Genomic DNA, 22,222 nt, shown 5'->3' with positions numbered 1-22,222 from the left:
CACGGCCACCGAGCTCACCAGTATGTTCGCGAGGAGATAAACTGAACGTATAGCTTGGCGTCGCCTGTTCCTAGGCAGTTCTAAGCAGAGGAATAAATCTTAACAGGGCATTTGAAGACGAAAAGTGCGTATACTACCAGAAATCTGTCGTGGCTTGTGTTTTCGGTCATATACGCCTCAATAGGAGGCAGGCAGAGAGTTGCTGTTCACGACAAGTGTTCGTCCCATACTCGTGATTGCGAGTGATCTATGAACTTTACGTGCAAACTTGACTAGAAGGCCGAAAGTGTGCAGAGCTATACCTCCACGCTGCGTTTTTAAGAAGTATTCAGGGAAAATCAGTGAGTCCAGAGGTAATCATGTTCAGGTTAGGACACTTTCCGCATCGTACGTACGTGCTCAAGCTTTTGTAATACAACTACTTCTAATGAAATTGGGATAGAAAGAAGCTTCTATTTATTGAGGCCAGGCTGTTTCGTTAGCGTTTGATCACTCCGTTAAAACATCAAAAATACACCGCACAATAGAACTGTTTATATATGCTTTATTTCCTACAATTATCCGAAATACTGTCAATATGATATACAGTCAAACCTCGATGTATCGAACTCGGCTATATCGAATTATTGCCTATATCAAACACTTTCTATATCACGCGGAAAATCACATGCATTTTTAATTTTTTTATTTCGAACTGGGACGGACATGAAATGGGTATATCGAACTCCGCCACCCCAGACTGCCTAGACCGCTCGCGCTCTGTTGACACGCGGCGAGCTATCCCGCAGTACCCTCGAGGATAGCGGTGGCACGATGGGTGTTCCCGACTGCTGCGCATCGGTTGCACCGAAGCAGAATTGGACGGTGCAAAAGCAGAATGCAAGCTTGAAGAAACCTGGGGCCAGCTGGAGCGCTTTGCTGGTGCTGAGCCACGAAGCATGTGCATTGATGACTTAGTTGGCGGTGACGACAGCACCGGAACGACGGCGGAGTTGACGGATGCGGAAATCCTAGCGGAGGTTACTACTGAGCGCACAAACGAAGACGCTGCCGAGGTTGTACCCGCAAGCGTTGATAGTGTCTCGCTCCCGACTTCGACCGAGGCTTCAGCGGTTTTGGCCCTACCGCACCGCTACTGCAGCGCTATACAAGGCACCGGCCTGTCGCTTGTGGAACGTTTGGACTACATTGAGGAAGTCGTGTATAACACGCCAGGCTACCCTGCTGCAGTACTTTAAGCCAAAAGAATAAATACTTTGAAGCACCAACTGAGTATTTACTGCACAATTCGTTCATTTATTGATTTGTACCAGTTTATGACGCGTTTTTTACGTGATTTTATATATCGAATTCTGGTTATATCGAACTATTTCGCGGGCACCGCGCTGTTCGATATATTGAGGTTTCACTGAAGTTAAGCATTTTATACAAAAATTGGGATAGCCGCAGTCTCATAAGCTTAATGCTTAATTTGTTTTTAGGAAGTTCCGGATTCATCGAAATAGTGTTGGAGGGTGCCGGGGGACTACTACGTGAAGTTTACGTCCAACTGCCTATGGACGCCGATTCAACATGGCGCCGCCCAGGAAATAACAGCGGTACCTCTGGGTCCGGGGCGATGCTGTCCCTGTACTCGAGCAGGTACCGGTGCGTGAGGCGCAGCTCCATGGCCGTAAGGGTGATGGTCGGGGGCGTGATGTGCGTTGCCTCGGAGTAGCTGTCCACGCCGAACCAGTCCTCGGGCTCCGGCACAGCGCACGCGTCGGCGAAGAATCTACGTCGCAGGGACCGCAATGCAATGTGTTCAAAAGCAGCCATTCATCGCGAAGATTCGGAATCTCAGATTGTGCTGTGTAACTGGCGAAAATACGAACCAGAGAAGGCGGGCGTTTGAAACACCGGATATGAATTGGCGTTGAAAGGCGCACAGCATCAAAAGCATATTGGAAAGAGAATAGCTTGGTTTTGGTTGCATACATTCCTGGATATGAGCTAACGGTAGACGAAATTAAACACAAGACGAGACAAGGGCACTTCAGCAAGCAGTTCACACCACTCTAGTAGCTGCTAGACTATGTTGAAAACATGTCTATTCATCAGATGTGCAAATGTGCAGCTCGTTGAACTGCCGTAAGAACGTTGCGTACCCGTGCAGCAGCTTTCCGCACGAATCTATGAGGCTGTCGAGGCGCATCTGGTACGGGTGCTGCGGCTGGTTAAAAGGCACGGCGGCCGAGGCGCAGCCCAGGATCTTGGCGATGTGGCCCAGGTTGCGACGCTGCAGATTGGTCACCGGGTGTTCGGGAGCCATCTGCACCACGCCGAAGGTGTCCGGGGCCACGATGCCCGGGTTGATGTAGCGGTAGTAAAGGATGTTCCCCATCACCTGCACGTGGTTGTACACAACAGCGCAGAAAGGTCAGCTGCATCGACGCACAGAAGCTTATAGTCATTTATTGACTGTGGGGTTCAACGCTGTGATGCTATACAGGTAATGAGGCAGGCCGTAGTGGAGAGCTCCGGAATAATTTTGACAATCTGGGGATCTTTAACGTTCCGCGAAATCTCGAAAACACGGGTGTTTTAGCTTTCCGCCTCCATCAGAAAAGCGGTCGCCGCGGCTGGGAACCGAGCCAGCGCACGTGGCCTCAACAGCAGAAAGAAGCCTATGGTCTAATCCCACATGCCGACGAAGTAAGCTAAGTAGCGGCCACTGCGAGGAGCAAACAGCAATCGTAAAAAAGCAAACAGCAATCGGAAAGAAGCAAACAGCAATCGGAAAGAAGCAAACAGCAATCGGAAAGAAGCAAACAGCAATCGGAAAGAAGCAAACAGCAATCGGAAAGAAGCAAACAGCAATCGGAAAGAAGCAAACAGCAATCGGAAAGAAGCGAAGCAAACAGCAATCGGAAAGAAGCGAAGCAAACAGCAATCGGAAAGAAGCGAAGCAAACAGCAATTGGAAAGAAGCGAAGCAAACAGCAATTGGAAAGAAGCAATCAGCAATTGGAAAGACTCGCGCGGATCTTACTTTGCATCGTTTATCTGTGCAAGACCTATCAAAACTGAGAAGCTTCAGCCTTTGGGGATATTTAGCAGAGTTAAAAAGAGCAAGAACAACATGTGCCCGACCAGAAATGAATTCTGGTAAACCGTTTATCAGTGTTGCTCTATCGCCTCCACTTCCATTGCGCTTTCTTTCACTGCAAAGTGATGAAAAGGCGAAATTATTACCTTTCGTCTCCAAGAAGCACTATTTACAACGTCGGTGACTTCTCTACGCATTCCATCTCTTTTTCGGTGCAGTCAGTTTTCCTAACATTAGGTCGTTTCATTCGCGCTGTTCCGTCTTTTCATGAACACTAGCAAACTACCTCGCACCAGAGTCCTGCTAAGTGAGATTTCAAATAGCTGGAATGTCGCACACAGCCCTACATAGTTCAAAACGCTCGCACGTATTTACACGTCACCTTGCTAATGTCTTCCGGCGATGACTCCGGGAACTTCTCCTCCAGAGCCTTCCTGAGCACCTTGCAGGTGTAGCGCATCCCGTAGGGAATCAGGTCCTTGCTGGCCGATATCCTACGGGCGAACATCCGGGCTTTGGTCTCGAGCGACAGCACAGACGTGTGAAGGATCTTGCAGACTGCGCCCTGCTGCAGGGCCTGTTCCTCATCGATGTCGTAGCTGAGCCCACTGGGCTTGCCGGACGTGGTCTCCAGGTCGTTCACCCACTTCTTGTAGATGTCCACGGGGTTGAGGTCAATGTTCAAGTCCTTGTCCTCGAGCACGTCCCTGACGAGCGAGCTGAGCAGCTGCTCGAGGCAGTTGTGGCCTCCCCTCGTCCGGAAGAAGCCGATGACCATGCGGACGACCAGCGGGTTTCCGCGAAGGATGTCCGACGGCTTGCTCAGCTTCGAGCTCACTTCCTCGAGCAGGGCGAATCGAAAGAGGCGCAGCAGCAAGTACTCGTCGCGAGGAGTCGAGCCGTAGTTGTACACCGAGTAGATGACGGACTCCACGAAGTTGTTCGTGGCTTGTGTCGGCATTACGAAGATCAGCTTGGCCAGGTAGTGCGGGTGCACCTTTCGAATGAAGAAAGAAAAACAAGTTTCAATGTGATTTCATTGTTCTGAGACTATGTCCACACATCAGCTAGGAGAATAAAGGATTCCTCCAGAAAATTTTGGATTGAGCCAGGCCTTCCCTAGGAGCGGGAGAATAGGGTCAAAAGGAATGGTGACGTGCACAAGACGGAAGCATTCAGGCCTAGGTCGTAGTCACAAGCTCAGTGAGGGCTATCCGCTAGCAGAGAGCCTTCACACTTGCTAAGGAGCAGGCCACAGAACAAGTGGTTGGGTTTACTTCGATTCCGCTGCCCTTGCGCTAGCAACCCTCCGAAATGATAGCAGAGCAACTTTATATAAGGACCAAAAAGAGATGGCGCGAATGTTTCTCCCAACGCATCGACAAGGGGACACACACTCAACGCCAATCAATGATTGCAGGCTTTAACGCGCCGACGCTCCACACGCGATGAGGCGCTCCATATGGCCCCGGATTAGTTTTGACCAGTTGGGGATTTTTAACGTGCGCCGAAATCTCGCACACAGGCGTTTTTTTTTTCTTTTAGCCTCCATCAGAAAAGCGGCAGCCAAACGAGCCAAGCAGTACCATACTGCACACGTACATATTGCATAGTCGCCGCAATGAGTCGCTGCCCGTTTCTGACCGTAGATTCCGTGCACATAAAATTCACAAACTCCCGCAGAAGTACTGATAGAAGCCAAACACAAAACACAAACACTCGGCCCTAGGAGTCACGGTCACCCTGAGCAGCACATCACCCGCCAGCAGTTGGCCGGCTCGACGAACGGTAGTAAGTTTCAGCCTCCAATGCCATGGCGTAAAATCAGCAGCTAGTCAACCCTAAGTGCAGGATGAATTGGTGTCTCGATACACTTCCAACAAACCACATCTTCGAACATGCCGTTCTATAGTCGTCTCTCCTGAAGAGTATTCTGGTCGCACAGAGTAAGAAAGAGCAACTGCCGCGAGATTGATGTACCTGGAGCAGGTAGAAGAGGTGCTGGTACGCCTCCAGCCTCTCGCGACTCCTTCGGCTGAGGGCTGTGAGGCCCCCGCCAGAGCTGTGCAGCCAGTCGGACTTGACGGCCGCCAGCGCCGTCTTCTCGCGCTTCCCCCCGCCGTGGCCCTTGACGACGTCCTCGAGCGTGATGCAGTTGCGCACCAGCAGGCCGATGCGGACGTCCATGTCGAGCGCCTCCTTCTCGAGCTCTTGGTTGTGCCGGATGGTGGCCACCACCCTGGCCTTGGCCAGCTGCAGCTTCATCTCCTCGGACAGGTCGCGCTCGCTGATGTCCAGCATGTGAAGGAACTTGTGCAGCACCGGCACGCTAGGATTACCGCCCATGAGGAGCCGGTAGTCTCGTATCGCCGCCTTGGCCCGGTACTGGGACTGGACGAAAATCACCGCGTCCTCCTGGCCACTGTTCGCGGCAAATGCATGGGCGCACATAGCGATGTCTGTAAATTCCCTCGCGATACTTCACCCGTTGTACGCCTCCGGAATGCACGCCTACAGCCGAAGCTATTCCAACGGCCCTATTATGATTTTCCTACACTTTTGCAGCCGTCCTTCCCAACACCATTGCTGCACGAGCCATGTGAGGTAGTGTGTAGTACGTAAAGGAGTCTCCCGTCAGTTCTCAAAACGATAACGCTGGCTAATGTTATTTCCGTCTCTTAATGCGAAGTCAACCAACCGCATCGGTACGTGGTCCCCTTTCGCGGTGAACGAAATGGTTTCAAACCTTTTCTCACTAACAACATGTTTTTTATATGCGCTGTCCTGTATGATGACGTTACGAGGCACCCTTACGGCCCAACCATTACTACAGAATGCACTTTTACAGAGTACAGCATGTCTGTAATTCACGATGTTTGCGGCTCTTTAAAGTACATCGTTTCAATTAAATGAATGGCTTAAAGGGCTGCTGACACTAAATTTTCGTGCTAGGTTTTTTTGCTGCTATCGATTGGGAATATACGTGAGTAAGGGTTAATAAAGAATACCTCAGTAACCACATATTTGTTGATGACGTTGCCTTGCTAAGTAACCCGGGGGACGAAATGCAACGCATGCTTACCGCACTGGACAAACAGAGCAGCGCCGTAGGCCTAAAAATTAATATCCAGAGAAACAAAGTAATGCTAAATATCCCCGAGAGAGCACAGCGATTTAAGATAGGTGGTGAGGCCGTGGAAGTGGTAAGCGATATCTACTTAGACCAAGTTGTGACCCCGGATCCCAACCATGAGGCAGAGATAATTCCAAGGATCAGAATGGGGCGGAGTGCATACGGCAGACATTCTCAGGTAATGAATGGCAGCCTACCATTGTTCCTTAAGGAGAAAGTTTATGACAGCTCTATCTTACCGGTACTCACCTACAGGGCAGAAACTTGCAGGCTCACTAAGAAGGTTCCACTTAAATTGAAGACGACTCAGCGCGCAATGGAACGGAAGATGATAGGTGTAACATTAAGGGACAAGAAGAGAGCGAAATGGGTCTGGGAACAAACGGGTGTTAAGGACATATTAGTAGAAATTAAGAAGAAGAAATGGACGTGGGCAGGGCATGTAATGCGAAGACAAGATAACCGTTGGTCATAAGGGTAACAGTGGATCCCCAGAGAAGGCGAGCGTTGCAGGGGGCGGCAGAAAGTTAGATCGGAAGATGAGATCAAGAAGTTTGCGGGGATAAATTGGTCGCAGTTAGCACAGGACTGGGGTAATTAGAGAATAATGGGAGAGGCCTTTGCCCTGCAGTGGGCGTAGATAGGCTGATGATGATGGTGAGGATGACCAGCCTACTAATCATAATGGCACATTATGCGGCCGATAGCAGCGCAAATAATTATTTACAGCCTTGTTTATTTGTGTCGGTTTGGGTTTCGACTACACGAACACCGAGGCGGCCGCCATGACAGGAGGGCGCTCGTGACATCACCGTTGTCAACACTGCCGGTGTGGACGCGCGCTCGCCAGCGCTCGCTTTCGCGCCCGGACCCGCGGTGGTCCACGCGCCGGAACGCATGACGTCACTCCAAAAACCGTGGCGTGATACACACGGCGGAACAGAACACGCCTACAGCAGCTAGCGCATTGGCTACGTCACGGGAGCCCTCACGTTGGGAGTTCGGGACCAGGATGAACAGATGGCGTCATGCTGATGCCGATTGGGAAAAGATACCTGTTCTGAACTTTTTTGTGCTCGGAAAGATCAAAACGTATTTAAAATATGTTGCACTAGACGGTTGCTATTGAAACTTTGCCGAGAGATATCTCCATATACAAAGGAAGCGTTTTAGATCATTATCTCAGCTTTGAAATTTCGTGTCAGTCATCCTCATCAGCCTGCTTAAGTGCCCTGTAGGACGAAGGCCTCTCCCATTGACCTCCAACCGCTCCTGTCCTGCGCCGCTCGAGTCCAGAGTTTACCCGTCATCTCTCCCTTTCATCCCTCCATCGGGTTATGGGCCATCCCCTTCCAGACCCATCTCCTGGTATCCCCTCTGTCACCCTCATTGTCTACCGGTTGTCGGTTCATCTCACTACGCATCCAGCACAAGTCCTTTTTTATTTGAGCTGTAACATCTTTGATCCAGGTAGCTCGTTTCCAGGTAGCTCGTTGAGTTATTTTTAACACTATTTGTTCCTTGGCCCATTAGGCAGACTCCAAAAAGTATTTGAATTGCAGTTTCGGCTCCAGTAAGTTTAAATTCAATATGCAAGTCCTCCCTACCCTCCTTGACACCTGTAATGTCTTGCCACCTACGTGTACGTCACTACATCCAAGACACAGATGCTGCAATACACGCATTCTTTCGTGTGCTGAACTGATACTTTTTGAAGATATTGACGGCACGTAGAAAAGAACTATGCCTAAGTCCCCGACCTGTAGTATTCGCGGCGGTCCTTGAACGCCTTCCAGGCCAGGTACCCGCGGACGTACGACTGCAGCCGCACCACGAAGGGCACCAGGGCCTCGAGCTCGTACAGCATCCTGCGGTAACGTCGGCGCTGTCGGGCGGTTCTGAACCACGACTGGATGCGGATGATCTCGTCGAGGTGCTCCATGTAGAAGGCGTACTGGTCGCGGACGGCGCTGCGTACGAGGAACCCGCGGGCGTGCGCCTGCAGCCTCGTGAGCAGCGGATTCAGCTCGGTCATCAGGCGAGACCTCTCCAGCCGCTCGTTCACCCTGAGCACGGCGGTCTGCGGAAAAGAAGGGCAGACATGAAATGAACGGAAAGGCGGGAGAGTCCTGGTGCAGGTTGAATACACGAGTCCGCAAGAATTAGTGAAACCGTGGAATAAAGTGCGTGAAAGTGCTTTTACTAATGGACACGTAGACCAAAACAAACAGGAGCGGACAGAGAGAGAGACGCCAATAGATACATTTGGTCTATTTATTGTTGACTTATTCATAACCATTCTGTAGTATACATGGACGCGTTCCCACCACGTTCTATTTTCTTGTTTACGGGTTTCTAGGTAGATTACCGGGTGGTCAATAAAAACACAAAAACATTATGAGACCCGGCATTAGTCGAAGTAGCTTTATATGGGGTACCAATAATATATTCAATGAAATCTGTAGGAGGCCATTCAGAAGAGTACGTCTAAATAATGCCAACGGGGGATCCACCATCAGGAAACGTACTGTCACAAAGAGAGGTCACGGCTAGAGTTCAAAAATGAAAACCGCGATAGAAGGAAGATGCAGATTGCGTCTGCTCATCTTATACACAAAAGTTGCCGAGCAAAGCCGTATGGATATAGTTTACAAAGAAACGGGCGAGCATGATGAGGCAACAGCAGAGGCCGGTCTTGGTAAACTTCCATCGCCTTTAAAGGAGGTCAGGAGGAGGTTTAAAGGTCAGTAAACCTGCACATCGTCCAAGGAGAGGAAAGAGTCGGGGTCGGCCTTAGGAAAGGTGGACCACTCGCTGACGAACTCGACGACGTTGAGGTTGAAGAAGAGGTCCGGTCGCACGACGTAGCTGAACCACTCTATGGGCGCGTCACTGCCCACAGACGCGCGGCGACGGATCTCCAGGAAGATTTCGTGGAGCTCGCGCATGTAGGCCTTGGTGATGGCCGCGTCCGCACCACAGAACACCTGCACGGCCTTGAGACTCTCCAGGCCTCGGCGTACGTCCTCTTCCTCCTGGTTGCAAACGCCCACGTTCACCGTGGCCAAGCCGATGCCCATATCGCTCGCCTCAACAGCCACCTGCAAAGGGCCGCAGTGTGAGTCAAAAAGTTGTGCGAATCGGCGTCAACGAACAGGCAGCCCCCTACGGTGCTCCGCGATCCGAGGAGGCCCTCCCGTAAGAGGGGACGCATATTTTTATTTGCCGCGGCACTTGGATACCTACCCTCGTAGGCTTCTCCCTAACACTTCGAAGCAGAATGTACTCTGTTCTTATAACGTTTTGCCACATCGCTTGACCAAGAACATTCAAGCTGAAGTACCTGTGCCCGGAGCCGGGAATGCGTCGCCCGCGAGTTGGTAGAAGCTTTTTTTATTTCTAAAAACCATGGAAATTGCGTGAGCGAGGCATCTGTTACGTTGTACGGAAGTCAGTGAGTTTTTGAACAGGATGGTGCATTGATAAGAAAAGAGCAAAAACTGGCTGCTTTGTGCGCGTGTGCAATGGTGTATAGTCGTGTTCGCTTTATCAATAAAGCCACTTGTGAGTCTGGGCCCGTCCTGTCCCTTCCTTATTTTCTCGTCTTTTACACGCAGTATTTTCACCCTTGAAAACGAGCGGCGACTACGTCGCCTAGAAAAGTTACTGCGTAGCGTAATGTATCCGCGGTTTTTTCTTTTGTAGACGTGGTTGTAAGGCGTTGTGAAGGGATGACCAGGCTGAGGATATATTTTCACCACGCTTACATTTGATGCCAAACACATACATTCTTAGGTGAAATCAGCTCACTTGATTTGCTGTGTCCACAACGTTCTGCACGTCCTCAGCGCTGAGCTGCCTCTCTCCCTCCAGGCAGCGCTGCTTGAGGGATAGAAGCTTCTGGTACAACAACACGTGGTCCCGGCCGAGGTGCGCGATTGCCGCCGCCGGGTCCAGGAGGGCCTTAATGGTGTCCTACAATGCAAAAAGCGGGTGCAAATCTCCAAAAACCACATCAACGGCTGCCCCCTGCACTGAAAGGTCAACTGGGCTATGAGCGAGCTTCGGATCACCACCGGGTCAGGTTAAACATCTTCCCGCGGTCGTCGCACCTGTTTTCAGACCTCGCCCGTTATTGTGCGAAGTACATTGGGACATGTTGGAAACGTTGGTTTGCAAAAAAAGACCTATTCCGGGTTTTTTGGCTCAAATTCTTTAAGTCTGCGTACGGGCTTTGAAGGTGAATGCCTAGTTATACCTTTTCAGGATTTTACTGCCACACCGTAGGTACACAACTTCGTTTCGTTTCCTTACCTTCTGGGGGGAATCACTACAACCGTCCTGTATATTCGTGCATTATATATGCGTTTCTTCGCTTACGTTTCTCTTACGGCAGGAATGGCGCCAGAAAGACTGGTGCATTTCGCAGCTTCCCTATAGAAACGGGCTTCTGCACGGCTGGTGTGCACCAGGTCTACTCTCCTGTTATCGCATTTGAGTGTCACGCGGCATGCTCTTTTCCAAAACTTGGGCTCCCTGTACATTGAATTGTGAATTGTTGCGAAGCGACAACATTGCCCCTCAAAGCTTTACATTCTTTTTTTATTTATTTATGTCAAAAAAACCCTAAAGGCCTTCTACAGAGGGTATTACATAGGGTAGGGGAGGTTACACAGGTGTTACATAAACTAGAAGAAGAACAAAATAAACACAAGAACTGAAAAATGGCAGAAATAATTGACATTGCTAGAGTGCAAACAAATAGAAAAAATTCGGTAGAACAATAAGAACAGCTATTGGTACAGTAACTAGAACAAACTACACAGATTATAACCACATGTTATATTACCACATGTCATTTGACAATGCAAGAACTGAATGAAATGAGGCAGTGAAATGATACATATTATACATTGATATTTTTGCTCAAAGCATTAGTAAATTTCGTGGTATTCGGTTCAGTAACAATGTTTGATGGTAGATTATTCCAGTCTATTGTGGTACGAGGAGCAAATGATTCGGCAGAAGCGACGGTACGACATGTGATGCGTTTGATTTTGCATGAATGATATCGACGCGGAAAAATGGCGGCGGGTTCAGATAAATTCGTTACGAAGGCATGCATGGTAGTACAGTTTATGAAATAATGTTAAGCGAGATATGTTGCGACGACGCGATAAGGTTTCGAGTTCAGCATGATTTTTTGATTCGGTTACGCTGGTATAGGCTGAGTAATCAGAATAGATGAAGCGGACAGCACGGTTTGTAAGGCTTCTAAGTCATTAATTAGATACCCCTGATGAGGGTCCCAAATGGCTGCCGCGTTCTCTAGTTTAGGGCGTATTAGTGTAATATATGCTAACTTTCGTAAACACGCGGGAGCATGTCTGTGGTTACGCTTAAGGAAACCAAGCGAACGGTTAGCAGACGCTAGGATATGGTTAATGTGATTATTCGATGTCAAGTTACTGGTTAGACGTACGCCAAGGTATTTATAGGTGGAAGTTCTGTCCATGAGGCTGTCGTTTAATATGTAGGATGCTGAATTTTGGGAGGCGTGATTAGTAAAGGACACTAGTTTTGTTTTAGCAAGGTTTACAGGCATTAGCCAGGTTGAGCACCATGTGTCTATAGCATTAAGGTCAGATTGTAGAATATCGTGGTCATGGTTAGACTGCATTTTACGGTATAATACGCAGTCATCTGCAAATAACCTTATGTTAGATTTAACGCAGTCTGGTAGATCATTAATATAAACTAGAAAAAGAATGGGCCCGAATACACTTCCTGAGGGACACCAGATGTTACGGGGACTAGAGAGGAGTTGTGATTGTTAACTGATGTAAATTGCATCCTGTTAGAAAGAAAGTATTTTATCCATGTTATAACAGCAGAGTCGATGTTCAGTAGCGTAAGCTTCTGAATAAGTCGTTAGTGAGGAACCCGATCAAATGCTTTTGGAAAGTCTAGGAAAATTGCGTCGACTTTATTTCCAGCGTCTACTTCGTGAATGAAGCCAGCTGGTTGGGTGCCACATGAATAGCCTTTACGGAAACCGTGCTGATGTCAAAAAATAAGGTTTTGTTTGTCGAAGTAGTTAATGATCTGGGAGTGAATAATATGCTTGACGAGTTTGCATATGGTACTGGTTAGTGAAATAGGGCGATAGTTCAAAGGTGAGGTACGATCACCAGATTTGAAAACAGAACAACCTTCGCCCCCTTCCAGTCATGGGGTATAACGCCGGTGGATAGAGACTGTTGGAATAGAACGGATAATATTGGGAAGATGCTTTGTGCTATATTTTTAGAATAGTTTTATTTAAACCAGTGTTGTCAGCCAAAGCAGAAGTCTTGAGATTAGTCAGAAGAGAAAATATGCCGGCATCGGTTATGGTTATTTCAGGCATAAATGCATCAGTGCTACTGCGTATGGTTGCCTGTGGGAGGCAAAACCCCAAGTGCGTATATGCACGAAGGAACCACGGTAAAAAATTTGTTCTACGCTGATAACGAGCGGACACAAAACGTTATAGAACAGGGCTGCTACCATACAGATCCTGGTCACAATCCCACCGGGTCCCAGGTTTGACGGTTTCTCGACCGGACTACGGCACAAATAACAAACGCGCTTTTTCACAGAATGGGGCTTTCGCCTTGAAAAGGGAGCCCAATTATTTGCATTACTCGCCTCATTTCATGGGAAGTACATAGCCGGTATTTAGGCTTTCGTGCCAGCTAATCATGGTGGTCACGGTGGACGGGAGCCCCGGAAGCCTTTGCTATGGCACTCGCCCACCACGGCGGTTCGCGTAATTCATCCCTCATCACGGCGTTTCTCTATATAGAAACCGTAGCCAGCTACATAGAGCAGGGGTCGGCAACCTGCGGCCCGAGGGGAGGTATTATGTCGCCCTTGGCCCGGCATCAGAACCCTCATCCTCGTGTCCCTATCTAACTGAAGGCTGTCATGGCAATTTTAACCTCAAATGGAGTCAGAAAGGAACAAAGCACTAACACTGAAACGCAGGTTAGTTGGTGACCATTCCTGACTAACTTGAGCGCACAAAAAAAGATGACTGAACGAAAAAGACACAAAGACCAGCGCAGGCTAAGACCTGGATTTTTCTTTATCACACACCACATTTATACCACCTTCGACAACCCCATCCTCGTACAGTATCCTACGTGTACATATTACGTCATACACACAAACGCAAGAAGAAGACACTTTACACCTCACATCATTTCATGTCTACCAGTTAATTTCCATATCTGACAGGGCTACTGAAGGCTGACTTACGCGTACTCCCCTTATTTTGAACATTTTCCAGGCTTCCACTATCTTCGTGGTAGTACAGCCGGAAAGGACGGCCAAGCATGCATCTGGCAGCCCATAGTGGGCAGTGTACTACAAATGCCAACCGTTGTTTGACCAGACAACGGAGTTCCACCATAAAGATCGAACTGCCACTGAGATAGTGGAACTGAGGGAACTTTTATAATCGCTATTTATCAGAAGCCGGTGCTCCTTTCGCCTCTTGTAATACCTCTTAAAACATAACTGAATTGGTATTCATCAATTAAGAAAACGGAGCCCATTCGTGGCAAGCGGTGCGCCGAAGGTAGTGTTTCTATAGCGGCCAGATGTGTGTATGGGGTCTCTACATTTTGTTTTCCGGCCCTGCAAACAAATCCTTAACGTATCATTGCCGTACGACCCCTTAATTCCGTCGTGCCCGGGTAAACCGAGGATGTGCTGTAGAACAAGTTACCTATTTATTCAAGACGTGCGATAGAAGCGCGCCATGAACAACCGTTGCGATAGAAGCGAGCAATGAACAAACCCAAAACAACCGTCACTACGGCAGACTACAAAGCCCTACCGCCGATGCGCACGCCGGCGAGCACGCACCTCTGCGCGGGGAACGCTGGGTAAATTCGCCGCGCCATCTATAGTTCATGCCATAAGCTGGCTGCAGCACTGTGGCGGCTGCATTGTTTTGCCCCTCCGGGCGCCTAACTCACCGCGAAGGAAGCTACAAAAGGCGCCGGGGCCTCGCGGTGCCACTTGCCGAGAGGGGAGAAGGGAACGTCCTTTCAGGACGCCCTCCTTCACGGCGAGTTAGGCGCTCTCAGTGGGCGCACTATTGATAACAATGTAGCCTCCAAAGCGCTGCAGCTAGCTTGTGGTATGAACTATAGTGTGCTCCGTGAGTGAAAACCTCCGTCTCCGCCCTTCGCTTCTGTCGATTTCTCCCCGAAAAGGTTCACTGAAGCCTTTAAGTTACGCCTGTCGCGTCGCTCGCCAAAATCGCTCTATGTGCACACAGATGCCCCTTCAGGCCACGTTCGCAAGCTTTTCCCCACTCACCTCTGGGGAGCCCGAGGCGACGGCCTGGTTGATGCGATCGATAGCGTCCTCCCGGTAAAGCCGGCCATAGTCTTCCGCGTTCACCTCGTTCACCACGTCCTGTATCTCGGAGTGAGTCAGGAATGCTGCAGTCGAGTCGGCGCGACTCTTCACCGAGAGGACGCTCTGCAGCCGGGACACGTAGCGGCCGTGGCTCTGCGGCCGCACGTCGGCGATGTGGGCGTGCGGGTTCTGCAGGCAGGCAACCACGTCGAAGGTGCCGCTGGCCCTGAGGGCGAAGTTCAGCTCCGCGATGGCGTTCAGGATGCGGACGCCGGCCACCAGCTCGTCGTGGCCCAGGTTGCGGCCGGCCTCGCGCCGGATGAAGGCCAGCTGGTCGTGGTAGATGGTGGCCGCGAGCGGGTACACGGCCGGCAGCTGCGAGCAGGGGTCCCGCAGGGCCTCAAGCGTGTCTTCTGCCCGGCCGCAGTCGAGGGACGCGTTGATGGCGCCGATGCAGGCCTCGAGCTGCGTCTCTTCCCGCACCTTCTCGTTGGCCAGCTGTACGGCCACTTGCAGGTCGCTGCGGGCCAGCATGAAGCCCGCGCCAGACTGCTGGGCGTCCTCCTTTATCTTGAGCAGTACCTGCGCGAGGAAAGGGCCGCAGAGAGTACGGTAGAACGGTTACTAAATATAACAAAGGACAAAAAGGTTCGTGAAGAAAAACAACTAACCGAAGCACCGAAATTGCATTTGAAACCAGCGCGAACACGGCGCAGAAACGGCAGTCGCGGGAGCGACCTCGAACACACAAGTAATAGTTTCTTCTTGGAGATCTGGAGTGCGATGGGTTTGGTAAACCAGGACTGTCTGCTGGCATGGCGCTTACCGCGAATTACACCGTTAAGGCCCAACCACATGCAGCGTAGTTTCGGCGTCGCGCGAGCGTCAGCGTCGTTCGGCGCCAAGGCGCGGGCCCGCAGGAGAGGGCGAGTAACCGCATGGGACCGGCGAAATCACGCGCCGGCGTACGCGCTCGACACTTCTTTCGGCGTCCAGCACGAGATTGAACAGTCGCCGGTATTTGTCGCGCAGGGACTTCCATTTTTTCTGCACGGTTTCTGCGGCACAAACGCGAAAACAATGACGACTTGTTACAATAACTATGCGCACAGGCTGCAGCGCAGGTGACAAGTGCCTTACCTCCGTCGGCAACACCAGGCGCCACGGCTGCTGCCACTTCATCCCACAACGTCTGTTCGCGGGGTTTGTTCTTGTTATCTTTGTGTTTAGCCTGCCATAGAGCGGGGCGGGCTGCGATTGCAGTTATTAATGCCTCAGCGTCGATGTTCGGCATGCCGGCCACCATTAAAACAGTGAGACGGACTGGCACAACCCGAAACTGGCACCGGCACCGCTTCCGCCGCTCGCGCCGATATCTGGCGAGCGTAGATAGCGGCATCGCCCGAGTGTCAGACCGCGTCGCCATGCATTTTGGGGCGTGCGCTGACGCTCGTCGACGCCGAACGACGCTGACGCCGAAAATACGCTGCATGTGGTTGGGCCTTCATGCATTATTCATCGCTTCACTACGACTTCAGCAGTACAACACTGACTTCTTGGTGTTTCGGCAGATCGGCAAGTTGGCTGTTTTGTTGCAGTTATACCGTACATAACGAAAAGCAACAAAAAGTGCAAACTCTCTTGACCCGGAAGATCTACAAAGAAGGACGATTCCATCGGGCCCCCAACAAGATGGAAGATCCAGCTCGGTGCACAAGTTCATCTGTACCGAAGTTCCAGTCGACCCCACAAATTCGCCGACACGGAAGGCTCAATCCAGCCTGTATGACCAACGAGATGATCGATCCACCGATACAAAATATCCACTTCTCACGCCATCAATCAACGGACGGGAGTTCGTAAAGGTGTCACTACATGAAAGTTTTGCGCCCAGAAATCGCTGATACTTGATTCTGATAGGCGTAAATAAGCAGCGTGTGGTTAGGTTTCAACTGTAACATTGCTGTCTTTGACGATCCCTGAAATACATTGGCGGCCGCGCCTTCTCCGGGAATCTCCATTAGAGCGAGTTCGTTCTGTATTCGCAGTAATTAGTCATTGCACGTGCTGAGGCTAAGCAGGTCCAAATATGCACCGAGCGCCAGGGAAGCGGCCGTTGAAATGAAGCAGGGAGGTCGCACTTTACCTGGTAGTAGGCGTGCACGTTTCCGGGCTCGAGGTCGTGAACGCCCAGGTCAGACCTGGTGAGGAGGAGTTGGCCGAAGAGCGCCCGGTCACCGCGCTCCACGGCGGCGTCGATCTGGCCCAGCAGGACGTTGACGTTGGTCTCGAAAAGGTATCCCTGCACTTCGGCCAGGCTTAGCAGCCGCTCGTACATGTCGTCCACGGCCTCCTCATCGCCGCCAGCCGAGAATCGCCGCACGGCGTGGTGCTCCAGCTTGGCCGCCTTGGCACGCTCCAGGACCTCCAGGTACCTGCGCGAGAGTGATGCGAAGCTCCCAAGACGGCACAAACCGCTGGAGGGCTCCTTCAAATGACTTATCAATTCTTCTATCGCCTCAGAGCCCAAGCGTTCCTTTGCGCCCTAACCTTGTGGTGTCTTTACATTCGGTCAAGAGTTATGTGATCACCGACTCATGGTGTGAGTTCGGCAGCATCCATCGATCATCAGTCCTGGACCGTCTACAGACCGCTTGGCATGCAATCAGGACCTCGCGTTCATGTGCGCCCTTACAGCAACCCCTATCCGAAGGGAATCCTCATACTCCCACTGGACTGTCCGGGATCGGAGAATTGAGACGGTTTTTCGTGTGGTGCAGCTGTGTGTTCGCACCATGCGTCTCCACGGCCTGCTCAACTGGTCCTCCTTTACAATAACTGACTGTATAGTCTTCCACGCAAGTTTCTCACAGCACTTCGCTTCGCCTCCCATATCCGCACTTTCGCCCTGGCAGCACTGTGTAAGGAGGACTTCGGTTTGGGCAAACTTTTTTATGACTCAGAAGGTGCTTTTTTGATAGGGACATCGGAGTTCGTGGTTTTTATACGACCCATTTGGAAAACGCCCAGAACATGGTATCACAATGCGTTAAACAGATCCAGTTTAGTAATTAGCAAGATTAACGTTAGTCTTGCACCACAATGCTTTTATTACATTCAGTGTAGTGTCATTTAAGAATAGGGCTAGGAGAGCAAACCTTTTCTTACGACACAACAGCCTGTCCACAGCCGTGAGGCCGAGCACAAATGCGTTGCTAGCACTTCGCATCCTGCCTAAACGTTTTTTCTCTGTCTCACCAACTTTAAGGCAGTATTCCTAATGGCCAAAAAAGCAACGCGTCTTTTGCATTCATCCGAATTAAACGCGGTACATAATGCAATGAATGGGTGCCATCTAATCAACGGCACCAGAAAGGTGTCAGGACACCCTTCCTGGTGTACAAAACCGCCCCCTTACCTGTCTATGTTCTCGGGCCGCACCCCCCTGAGCTGGGCAGACGGTGTCGAGAGCGCACCAAGGAGCATGGCGGACTCGCCCCTGTCGATGGTGGTGTTGATGGCGACCACCGCCGAGGAGTCTGCGCTCGTCTCCTTGGCAAGAATGCCATCGATGAGGTCGAACGCCGGCATGGGAACCGACGAGTTCGTGAGCAGCGTCCGCCGAACCTGCGTCCGGAATGGCGCCCACCATTGCGCTGAGTTGTCTGGGCTTGCGGACATGCGCATTCAAGGGGAAAAGACAACCGGCAGCCAGCTCTAAGCGCTTTGTAGCGAAATGTAGCTTGTCTTTCTTAATCCGTTGGTGTGAAGCCGAGGTCTATGTTGCTTGCGCGCACAGGCTTAAGCGGTGCTTAACGTTGACTTCAATAGGGGGAGAATAAAATACGCAACGACGAGGCCGCTCTGTCACGTATCTGCGATGACGAAGAGATAAGTAAAATTGAAGACACAAACTATTGATGCTAAGCGTGCCCAACGAAGAAGCGAGCGCCGAAAACCATAAAACTACTGCGCATGCCTTGCGTCTGGGCTGAACACAAGCCTTGACACAGCCTTAAAAAAGAAACAACTGAACGCAACTGATACCATCAACGCCGCCCTGATAGTGGTTTGTTTCCGCAATGATTAGTTCCCGTCAGGTTTGTACCAGCGTGGCTACCCGAAAAATAGCCCATTAAAAGGGGTCGGGGTACTCTACTCCAACAAGTTTCCCATATGCAAGCTTGCGCGGATTCTTCGAGAAGCGGTTTTCTATCCACCACGTTCCCAGCGAGCACTTACCAACACGCGCGCGACATCCTCTGAGCTCTGCACAAGGCAGGTCACGCCACATTTTCATGTTAGCCGCAGACATCCCAACATGGCAACCACTCTTCTATAAGAAAACAGTTTTCTATGGGAGAACATTGTTTTTATTTTCTAAATGCTCTGGTAACTGCCATCGTTGTTCTTAGTGGTAGACAAAATAGACCACAAAAAGTGGCTGCTGCTTAACTCAGATACCCCTGGATATTCAAAACGAAAGCTTGGTTTTTAGCGTGGTCAAATCTTGGTTAGCAGATCACCGGGCGTTATTTGCGGTGTTGTCAGACGCCGCCTGTAGACGACGGCTCAAAGCCTCCGACTACCGCGCAGCGCTCAGAGAACACGGCCCGGCCTGCTTTCCTTCATGACCAAGCCATCGCTTCGTGTATTTTTCAATGGGAAACGCACGGCCGGCTTTACGATGGGAGTGAGTGGGACGCCTGTTTTTCCCATATGTCGTGAGGTGAGGCCCCCAGCCTAACCGGGATCGCCCCACCGTACCTCAATTCGAGGGTGGTTGATGCCTGGTTCCCAAGCCAAACGACATTCAAGAATGCCGCAGCAGCGGCGCTCTGGTCGGCGATAGAAAACTCATCGCCGCGTCGGAGCACGTTTTGCCAACGTTGCCACTTTCCACCACGCGTCGCCCCAACATTAACTGGTCACGTGACTAAAGCGCTAGGAAGGCTAGCAATTCGGGAGAAAATGCTGGAGTCGAAGGAAAAGGCTTGGTTGGTCGCTCGGGGCTAATGCGTTTGACATCAAATAGTGTCTATTCTGCCGGCGCCGGCCGAATATTCTGCCGGCGCCGGCCCAATTTCTACCAGCGGTCGCCTCTCATTGGCGGCCAAAAGTCACACGACACCGGACGGTAACAACGGGGAATTGGTATTGCACCGGCGCCAGCCGAATCATTTTTTTTTTTTTTTTGAACTTCTTCCTTCCCTTTGATTTGTCCAACCATTTCTAGGGCAGGTGGTAGCTGACCTAGCCTTTGCACTACGCCGTTCGGAACAAAAGGGCAGAGACTGGACAAAACTATTGAAAACAGCAGGGATTTTTTTTGTACGATATGACGCGTCTCATGGAGACGCCACGGTAAACCAACCCGGTTGCAACAAGGACAACTGGACTTTTTCCCCCAGGTCAGAACGGCGTCACTGGTGAGAAAACACACGCTACGTTTTTTTTTTTTTTTCCCAACCTAACCCAATGCAGCTCAATTTAACTTAACCTAGTGCCCGGGCCCATAATACTTGCCAAAACCTCCGGCAGGCAAAACAGTCAATGGGCGGATACCGCCGGTAGGATTTCGGAAAAATTATTCGGCCGTCGACGGCAGAATAGACCCTGCCGGAAAAATACAGGGGGCAATGGCCACGCCCGCACCTACTAGGCGAGCGCAGCGCTCCTCCTGAGCCAGGTGCGTAACCAGTCACGTCCTCAGGCGATGACCCAGCTATGAAGGGCGCAGCATGCGCCAAGCCGGACGCGGATATCGGCGCGGCGACGCACGTGGTGCGTTGCTAATGCTACGGCGCAGCAGCGGTCAAATTGTTGGCGACTGCGAAACTCGGCGCTACTAGGTTAGTAAAGCTTTAAAATGCGACCTTCTTGTAAAGTGTCAACGCAAACGGAGAAGCGGTTTACTTGGGAAAAAAATTTAAAGGCACTCATTTATCGATGTAACACCCTGTACAAAGCATGCCTCCTTTAAATTGGTAGGTAGCATCAACCTTCAGGTCCCACGGCCCAAGCCACAAGCGTCAAAAAACTTGTAGAGAGCGCACTCACCTGTTCGACTTCATCGTCGGAAAAGTGAAGCTTGCCTGTAACCTCCTTTATCCTGGGCGCCTTGCCCAGCTTGAAGAGGTAGAGGCTGAGAGCGTGCAGGCAGTAGATGACCTTGGGCAAATTTTTCTTTTCGTAGAGGTCGAACGGGTCTGGGAAGAAGTATTCGGGGAAGCCGATGGAGCGCATCGCCTTCAGCCAGTGGTTGATGTTGTCCGTGTGTCGGAAGCACAAACCGCGCTCCCGGTGCACGTTCTGGTCGGCGTCGTATATCTTGCGCAAGGGAACCTCGTCCGGCGCGAAGAAGTGCGACAGCCGCGCCAGGTAGACGCCGTTGCGCAGCGACTCCTCGAGCCGCGTCGCCGACGGCAGCTCTTCCTCGATGCACGACGACAGCCACAGGCGGGTCTCCTCCAGGTGGCACAGGTACAGGTAGGCCAACCGAAGCTGCCGCCTCTCGTCCATCTCGTCGGACGACGGCCGTGACTCGCCCTCCACGTCCTCCGCCACCGACATGCTGCGAAGACGCGCGCTCCTCGGTTCCAGCGCTGAAGTTGCCACGGCACCGAGCGGTCAGCGCAACGGCAGAGCGATGGGCCCTCGCGAAGCACTGCAGAAAGACGACTAAGAAATGGCACCCGACAACAGCTGCCGTAACTGGCGATTGAAGACACCGTTCGATCTCGTATTCGATGGCAGGGTCGGCCGCACCAAACGCAATGAGTCAGGTCTTTGGCTGGGCTCGATCTGTTCCGCCCCTTTCCTCGGATGATGTGTGGCTGGAACTATTTTTCTTCACCCTCTCTCACGGGAACATCCCTGTGCAAGATTGTGGCCAGTGATGCCCTGCCCAATGGCGGGCTTTCTTTGGAGGCACGCTCGCTCACGTGACGTGCCCTGCCCTGCCGCAGACTTCTTGACCCTAATGTAGTGGCTCGTGCACCAAAAATTGGTATTGGCCGGGGCTTAAGAAAGGCTATTTATTTAGTTGAGTAATGCAGGGATAAATATAAACGCCAAAAAAAGAAAAAGACAACATGTTTCACTCCTTATGGGCGCGGAGACATGATGAAAAGGTTGTTTTAAGAAAGGACTATTCCGGCGGCCGAAACACAAGCGTGAAGCAAAAAGTAAATTTCTTTTCTTCCTAGGTTGCTGGCGCCTAATGAAAGAAGAAAAGCGGTGGGCACGCCTGAGGGGAGCCCGATACGCCTGGCCGCCAGTACTACCTCGAGCTTCGCGAGGCATCACGCATGCGCAGTGCGTGCCCATCGAGGCTGTGCTTTCAGCGCGCGGATCGTTTCATCTGAGCGTTTGCTTGTAATCTGCTAACCGCCTGTAGCTTGTAGGGGCGTAGCTGCCAGCTGAATGACTGGGAACTAGGGTAGGCAAGAAAAGGTTGCTCGGTGAGCAATTATGCGGTCATTCGCTCCAGTACACATGAAGGGGTACGTAACACGCCAATTTGCTGCAAGCAGAGATCACAGGGGTTGTTAAGATCAGGCAGTTTTTTGTTAGTGTGAGCTGAAA

The 22,222-nt window shown here is 51.1% G+C and overlaps 1 protein-coding gene across 1 annotated transcript in view; it reads right to left on the bottom strand.

The window, feature by feature from the left end:
• LOC144168895 (ras GTPase-activating-like protein IQGAP1) overlaps positions 1-21,912 on the bottom strand; it is a 39,293-nt gene extending 17,381 nt beyond the window's left edge. Inside the window, exons 1-11 of the mRNA XM_077697887.1 lie at positions 20,696-21,912; positions 18,054-18,262; positions 16,782-17,070; positions 14,594-15,217; positions 10,031-10,195; positions 8,974-9,321; positions 7,981-8,300; positions 5,068-5,509; positions 3,470-4,084; positions 2,148-2,386; positions 1,603-1,774 (exon numbers count right to left, since the gene is read on the bottom strand). Coding sequence (XP_077554013.1) covers positions 1,603-1,774; positions 2,148-2,386; positions 3,470-4,084; positions 5,068-5,509; positions 7,981-8,300; positions 8,974-9,321; positions 10,031-10,195; positions 14,594-15,217; positions 16,782-17,070; positions 18,054-18,262; positions 20,696-21,208 — 3,936 coding nt within the window. The 5' untranslated portion in view covers positions 21,209-21,912. The remainder of the gene's footprint in view (positions 1-1,602; positions 1,775-2,147; positions 2,387-3,469; positions 4,085-5,067; positions 5,510-7,980; positions 8,301-8,973; positions 9,322-10,030; positions 10,196-14,593; positions 15,218-16,781; positions 17,071-18,053; positions 18,263-20,695) is intronic.
• Between the last annotated feature and the right edge of the window lie 310 nt (positions 21,913-22,222).

The sequence above is a fragment of the Haemaphysalis longicornis genome, unplaced genomic scaffold (assembly GCF_048455015.1).
Source record: "Haemaphysalis longicornis isolate Haplotype H1 unplaced genomic scaffold, Haemaphysalis longicornis Haplotype H1 scaffold_2, whole genome shotgun sequence".
Lineage (NCBI taxonomy): Eukaryota > Metazoa > Arthropoda > Arachnida > Ixodida > Ixodidae > Haemaphysalis > Haemaphysalis longicornis.
The sequence above is the reverse complement of the archived record's forward strand: the minus strand, read 5'-3'. Positions and strand labels throughout refer to the sequence as shown.